The sequence below is a fragment of the Gymnogyps californianus genome, chromosome 2 (assembly GCF_018139145.2).
Source record: "Gymnogyps californianus isolate 813 chromosome 2, ASM1813914v2, whole genome shotgun sequence".
NCBI lineage: Eukaryota > Metazoa > Chordata > Aves > Accipitriformes > Cathartidae > Gymnogyps > Gymnogyps californianus.
Window position 1 is genome coordinate 154512148 of NC_059472.1, and position 7576 is coordinate 154519723.

At 47.5% G+C, this 7576-nt stretch overlaps 1 protein-coding gene across 3 annotated transcripts; it reads left to right on the forward strand.

Moving 5' to 3' along the window:
- Positions 1–767: 767 nt before the first annotated feature.
- On the forward strand, positions 768–7191 carry KLF6 (KLF transcription factor 6). Of its 3 annotated transcripts, none has more exons than XM_050891339.1 (4): positions 768–988; positions 3858–4431; positions 6152–6275; positions 6698–7191. In XM_050891339.1, exons 1-4 carry the CDS (start codon positions 887–889, stop codon positions 6747–6749), a joined length of 852 nt encoding a protein of 283 aa, XP_050747296.1. In that variant the 5' UTR covers positions 768–886; the 3' UTR covers positions 6750–7191. The 3 variants fall into 3 exon arrangements, with proteins under 3 accessions (XP_050747296.1, XP_050747297.1, XP_050747298.1); XM_050891340.1 differs by having other exon boundaries at positions 3858–4305; XM_050891341.1 differs by lacking the exon at positions 6152–6275.
- The last annotated feature ends 385 nt before the right edge of the window (positions 7192–7576 follow it).

The following is a 7576-nucleotide window of genomic DNA, read 5'->3' on the forward strand; positions in this document are numbered from 1 at the left end:
GCCGAGCCTTCCCCGGCCGGAGGGAGCCTCCCCGCCGCCCCCCTCACGCGGCCGCCTCACGGCGCGGGCGGCTCCGCAGCGCCCTCCGCGCCCGCCGCCGGCACCGCAGCGCGCGGCCGCCGGCTCCCCTCCCCCCGCGCGGCCCGCTCGCTCCCTCGCGCGCGGCCGCCTCGCGAGCGCACACCTCCCCTTCCGAAAAAGCAGCCGCTTCCCCGCTTTATATACCCTGCTAAAAATAGCCTGCCGCCGAGCTCGCCAATCAGGAGGGGGCGAATTTCGAATCGGGCCAATGGCGGGAGCCGTCACGGCCAGGCTCGGTCACGCCAGGAGGAGCCGCGATGCCTGCCGCGCGGCGATTGGGCGGCTCTGACATCATTGGCACGCGGGGCGCGGAGTGCGTGGCGGAGATTGGGCCGCGGCGGCAGGCGGCGTAATGGGATCACGCGGGGCGGGGGAGGGCGCGGGGGGCGGGGGCGGCGGCGCGGCCGGGCAGAGCTTTGAATAGGGAAGTTTTGCAGGGGGTTACATTTGCAGTCAGCGCCGTGTTTGCAAATATTGAGTCCGCTCCTGCGCAAGTGTCCTCCGCCGGCCGCGGGAGGGGAGAGCCGCCGCGGCCGCCTCGGGAGACGTCCTGCCTTGCTGTGCAATTAAACTTTGCATGAAACTTTGGGTCTTTTTTCCTCCCTAAGCTCCTCAAGGAATTAATAGATATCTATATATATACAAAATTTTTTTTTTTTTTTCTTCTCTGGAGGAAGGGGGGGGGGCTTGGAAACTGAGAGCAGAGGTTTGACACCCCCCCGCACACACCCCGCAACCCCTGCACATAAAGGAGGCATCTGTATTTTTGGTAACCAGCACTGACTTTGTTGTTGCAACTTGAGACATGGATGTTCTCCCAATGTGCAGCATCTTCCAGGAACTCCAGATTGTGCACGACACGGGTTACTTCTCAGCCTTGCCGTCCCTGGAGGAATATTGGCAACAGGTAAACGAGGATGTCGATGTTGTTGTTGTTGTTGTCGGGGTGTTTTTTTTTAAGCCGTATTAAAGGATGAGCGGATTTAAAAAAAAAAAAAAAAAAAAGCCCAAGTGTCAGCAACGAGTTTGGGGAGAATTAAGCACAAATGTGTAGAGATGTTTTGAAGCAGGTGTTTCGGTTTTAAATAAGACGGCTTTTTTGGGGGGAAGCGTCCCGAGGTGAACGTAAGGAGCTGCGCATCTCCGTCTCTCCTTCCTTACCGCCTAGCCCTGCCTGCCAGGGGCTGTCAGCCCGGCGGCGGGCCGGCCGCCCCGCTCCGCTCCCCTCCGCTCCCCTCCGCGCCGCGCTCCGCTCCGCTCCCCGCTCCCGCCTGCTCCACACCGAGTCCTGGCAAAAGTTTTGCGCTTGTACCAGGTCCAAACTCCACAGCTGGGTCTTGTCATCCGAGCTCCCTGCCTTGGCCAAGGGCTGCTTTTCGCCCCTTGCTGTGTTTGTTTTTAATTTTTTTTTTTTTTTTTCCCCTGGCGATGATGGGGGAAAAAACAAACTACAGGAGTGTATGTACACACGTGTACCCATATCTATATGTGTGCATATATATGTGTATATAATGTAGCTGTTTCCCAGCGCAGGCAGCTTTGCAGAGTCCGTGAGTTGTCAGTCATATGACAGCGATCCCCTTGTGCTAATTGCCTTGGTCGGGAAGGAGGAAGAACGGAGGCTCCTTCCCTTTAATGGACATATTTTGTTGCCTTTTTTTTTCCCTTTTTTTCCTTTTTTTTTCCCTCCCCCCCCCCCGATTTGATGCAAACAGCAGGATGGCAGGAGCTGCGGTCGCCGCTGACATTTTTGCGTTAGCCCGGCTGGGCTCCGGGGGGCCGGGGCCGCTGGCTCCGCTCCCCAGCCGGGAGCTGCTCAGCCCGGTGACCAGATCCAATACCTGCTGGCTTTTCAGGAGGACGAAGGAGCCTTTCCGAGAAGGCTGAAACGCAAAGTGTTACAACCTTCACATGCCTACTGATTGTATGCAATGCCTTTTTCTTTTTCCCCTCCCCGCCTTTCCCCTTTCAAAGAGGCAGCTTCATAGTACGTGATTGAAATGGAGCTAAGTAGTTTCCTTCAGGCATTCGGGCTTTTGGCGAAGGGCCAGCCCTCGTTCCCAGTAGCCTTCAGAGGCATTTAAACTCGGAGAGAGCTTCACTCCGGTCCCCATTACTAATCTGCCTAATGAGGAATTTAAATTAGCCGGGAATATGAAAGTTTAACAAGATCTTAATAAATGCTTTTTTACCTGTTTTCATGGAAAATCAATACGCTGTTGTGTTCTCCCTGTCAAAACCGTTTTTGTTTTTAACGTGCATTGCAACCCAGTTACCTAATTATAAACAAATACATAAATATTGTGTGCAGCGGTGGGTTTGGTTTTTGGGGTTGTTTGGTTTCGGGTTTTTTTTTTTTTTTTTTTTTTCCTATTTTTGCCCACACTCCTAGCCTGGCCAGAACATGTGACCCAGTTTACTTGAGCTGGGGGAGAAAGGAGGCTGCTCCCATGGCGGCTCCGCTCTTGGACAGATGGGAAGGGGCTGTGAGGGGAATGTGTGGCATTTGGCATCAGGTTTTGCTACCGGGCTTGGAAGAGATGATCTTGCTAAAATAAGTAGAGTTTGGTATGGAAACTTGGTGTGTCCATTTTCTGTGTAAAGCTTCCATATGGATCATTTCCTATAGTGGAAAGAATAATCCCAAAACATCAGGTTGTTGCCATAACAGTTCATACCCTTTTTTTTTTTTTGTTCTCTGAAAATGGCTAGAAAGTCAGCAGGGTGAATTGAAATTGAAAACCGCAGCTTCACCCATTTAGGGTGGTTTTGTTTTTTGTTTTGTTTCGTTTCATGGAGTAGAGGGGAATGTGGTTGGGGGGGGAAGTTGTCCATGTACTGTTGCATGTATATTTGAACAGAGTACTTTCTTGGCAGATGGTCAGGGTTTTAAAAGGAAGTCTCCTTTGGCATTGCGTGAAAGAAAGAGAGAGATGACTCACACAGTTGCACTCTTGGCCAGTAGATAAAGTTCTTGTTCATTGTGGGACTCCCAGCAGGACCTCAGAGTAATTTCCCGTTTTGCATCCTATAGAATAGGACATTTCTATTCTGGAACTTTTTTCTCCCCTCTCCTCTGTTGTCGAAGTTCCCCGTGTTCTCCGAACACGCATGGGAGCCGTTCGAGTTATGTGGCGTGCATGCCAGTGCGCTTGGAAATGACATTCTTTGAAAGTCGAGTGTGCTGCGTTCTCATGCACAGGAAATGGGAGGATGTCTGCTGCTCCATTGATGTCCCCAGAAGATGGTCCGGCAGCTCTGCAGCCATGCTGAAATGTGGCTTTGTTTTCTGACACAGTGTTCGAGTTTTAACTGCGTGTCAGAGCACATTGTGTTCAGTGGTGTCCTTTCAGCCTCGTGTTTGTGTGAGAGAGATACAAAACAACTTGAAATTAGACGAGGCGCAAGAGCGAAGTGTAATTATTTGTTGTGGTTCTCTATGGTCCTTTTCAACGTCAGCCTACTGAAAACACAGATTTTATGATGAGAGTGATGATAATTTGACTGACTCATTAGAATGCTATTTTGGAAACCAAAGCTGACTTGCACCTTCAGCTGTGCGTTTGAACTCCTGCCCAGGTCTCGAAAACTGATTTCTTTTCATCGTAACAGTCACCTAGTTACGGCTGGAGGAGCCTTTAATTTGTTTTGAACCTAGAAACCTCAAATCGAACGTACTATGTTCCTGAATGCTTTTTGAAGTGTAAAATACAATTGGGTTTCTTTTTAAGCAAGCTTGTAACTTTTCTCTTTTTTCTTCCTTCTCTTTCACCTAGACATGTTTGGAGCTGGAACGGTATCTTCAAAGTGAACCCTGTTATGTTTCTGCATCTGAAATCAAATTTGATAGCCAAGAGGATCTCTGGACCAAAATTATTCTGGCACGTGAGAAAAAGGAGGAATCTGAACTGAAGAACACGTGTGTCCCAAAAGAGGACAATCTTACTAGTCAGAACTTAGAGACCAACAGTTTGAATTCTGACGTGAGCAGCGAATCTTCAGACAGCTCTGAGGAGCTCTCGCCCACGACAAAGTTTACCTCTGACCCTATAAGCGATGTTTTAGCCAGTTCAGGAAACTTGAGTTCGTCTGTCACTTCCACTCCCCCTTCGTCTCCTGAGCTGAGCAAGGAGCCTTCTTCCCAGCTGTGGAATTGTACGCCGGGTGAGTTGCATTCACCGGGGAAAATTCGTACCGGTACCGCTGGAAAGACTGCAGAAAAAGGTACACCCGCCAATGGTGACACCTCGCCAGATGGCAGAAGGCGTGTTCACAGGTGTCATTTTAACGGTTGCAGGAAAGTTTACACCAAAAGTTCACATCTGAAAGCACATCAGCGCACTCATACAGGTTAGTAACCGTACGCTTATTAAGAGTTGGCAAGTACTGTAGGGAATACCCCTGACGGTGGTGGTGTCACAGCGTTACACAATCACTGGGTGGGAGCCCAGGTTTGGAGAGATGATGTAATAGTAGAGGCTTACCAGCATGGACGACATCACTTCCTCATTCTCTTCGTAAGCGAGCTGAAGCCAAGACAGTTGGTAGTAGATTAGTCCGCTGTCATAGCAAATAGGAGCCACTCATCTAAATAGGCAATAGTCGGGAAGCTGCAGTGGCATGCAGTGTTCAGGAGCAAAGGTCTAGCCAAAACAGATGCTAGACCTTTGTCAACTTTTATTTCTAAAGCAAAAGCGAGCTGAGAGCTTCTTGCAAAAAAAAGGAACGTCATATCCAAAAATCGGTCAGGTCACTAAATACCATAAGAGCTTGTTTTCATGGTTCGGTGTACATCGGCTCTATTCAGACAGACATCCCAAGGCCTTGATTATATAAAGTATAGCTATAGTTGTAAATCATTTAACAGTTTTGTGTGCCATCGTTATCGGCAAAAATCTTGGAAAGCCACAGTGTGTTGTAGTCCTTCTAACATATCTGCCTAATTGGACTTACAAATGTATGATTTACTGTACAATTTCATCCCAATATACTGAGCAACAGCATTTTATTGTTATGGAACCTGAACTAAAAATAACAATCCTGTGTGTTATTGGGAAAGAAAGTGAGGAAGGTAGACACTTCAGGGCTTTTATAAATATTTTATGGTTGAAGTAGCTGCTGATTTGCTTGTTTGAGCATTATTATTTGACATCTCTTTATGACAGCAGTTAGATACGTAGAGCTGCGCCTTGGCTCAATAGTCATCGCTTAACGTGAGGAATTGGCCTGGCCTTCTTGGTGTACCCATCCAAAGACCTATATGTCTTTTTTTTTTTTTCCCCCCCAAGATGTGGAAGGAGAATTCAAGGAAAAGATCCTATTTTGTCTCATGAGCTCAGCATTTTGTGGCTTTTATGGGAAGTCTGAGCAAGCTCAGATGCTCCCATTGTCATGCAGAAGTCAGATAAAACAAGATTATTTCAAGGGGAAAGAACAACTTCCACTGAAACCATGGTGGTTGAGCAGACTTAAATAGCTGCTGGCCTCAGAACTATTGCAGAACTGTTGTCCTGGTGCTGTCTGGCTGAGAACGTTCCTGTGAATGGAAGTGGTATTTCTTGAATGCTGAAATAGCAGTGTTCAGTGGTATGCAGGCTTTTCCAAGAATATGTGGCTCAGCAGAAAGGAGGTTGCATATTATGCAGATGAGTGAGTGACAGAGGACTTTGATGCAATACAGTAGCCTAATTGCATTTTGGAGCCTGGCTGTGCTGTCTTTAATCACCTTTATCAGGTGAATGATACCTGTTTGGGAGTAAGCCTGCCATTAGGAATGAGCAGGAATGGTAGAAGGTTGGATTTCTTTCTTTACTGTGAGCCTGTTTAATCGCTTTTTTTTTAATAAGAATGAGATTTTTTGATGTGCTGTTGCAGCAAAATAGTTAAGTAGGAATCATGTGGATGAATTTTGCAAGCCTTCTTTGCCTACATGTTCTGAAGCATTCAGACAGGTTAAATAAAATTGGCTGTCTTTGGGGGGTGGAGGAGGTTTACATAGAAAATGAATGGGATAGCACCTATCTTTCTTTGAATGAAGTCATGACTAACGTGTAATCTGCTTTCTTTGTAGGGGAAAAGCCTTACAGATGTTCATGGGAAGGGTGTGAGTGGCGTTTTGCAAGAAGTGATGAATTAACCAGACACTTCAGAAAGCACACTGGTGCCAAGCCTTTTAAATGTAGTCACTGTGACAGGTATGTGACTGAAATGCACCTTTTTAAATAGTTACTTTTAATGCTTGTTGGAAAGTGAGACTAGGCTGCTTTTCACTTGTGAAGGAATCATTTGGGAACGCAACTGTGTCTGGTATTTTTAAGGGATTATTGTATATTTAGACTGGAAAAAACCCCCTCCATTTTACTAATCATTGGGATGTGGTTTGTAGCCTGATGTTGCAGGTGAGCGTTGAGAAGCCCGTAGTGTTACTACCCATCTACAGAGCTCCTGGGTGCCCACAGACACCTTGAGTGCTCCCATGTCTCCAGGGAATGCCAAATCCCTCCTCCACCAGCCGTGTTCTGGAGTAGCGGAGCAAGGGGGGTGCCTCAGCCGCGCGTGCCGCGTCATGCGTGCCAGCAGCCGTGGGCTAATGCGCAACCTGACTCTTGCCTTGCAGGTGTTTTTCCAGGTCTGACCACCTGGCCCTTCACATGAAGAGACACCTCTGAATGGGTCAAGAGGTGAATCCTGCGGGCTAAGAGGCGTCAAGGTTGAAGAGCCTTGAGCGGAGGGATGCGTGTTCCAGCCAAAGCATGCCATTTTGCACCCTACCCAGTTGCCTCCAGGACCTCACTTCCTTGAAGGTCTTTTGAGGGCTAATAAGTCATGTAAGAAACGGCATAGCAACCGTGGTGCGTGATGTTTGGGGTTTCCTGGACTCATACACTGGTATCTAACCTTCTGAGTGGCTCCTAAGCCTTTGCCGTGAGCATGTGCACTGAGAATGTTAATGATTGGGCGACTGTATGCGATGAGGATCTCTTGATGACTGTATGCTGAGGCACATTTTTTTTCTTGTGGTTGTTTTATAACTGTAAGAGAAAAAAAATAGTCTGAATGTCTTGTATGTGAGGAATATCTCATGAGATGGGACGACCACCAATCATTTCCAAGGGGTGGGGGGAGGGGTGTCTGCACCTTTTTAGAGGGAAAACAGAGAGGGGAGAGGGGGGAATAAAGAGAGTCAGGATGCCAGAATGGAGATGGGGGACCTCCCCGTTCCTGTGTGAGAGGAGCTTTAGGTGTCTGGTGCAGCTATTAAACGTGCAATGTGTCAAGTAGCTTGTTTTACTTGCTACAGAGCTCATTTGTAATCCATTGTATAAGCTGTGTATTTACAAATGTAACACAACTATAACTTTTCATTATAATACAAAGGTTATTGCATGGTTCTGGGGAACTATATGCTTTTCCATTCTTTAATCAGGACTGCAGTTTTGATTCCAGTTAAGAGCAGCTAAAATACAATTGGTCTAATGTTACATAATGTATGGAA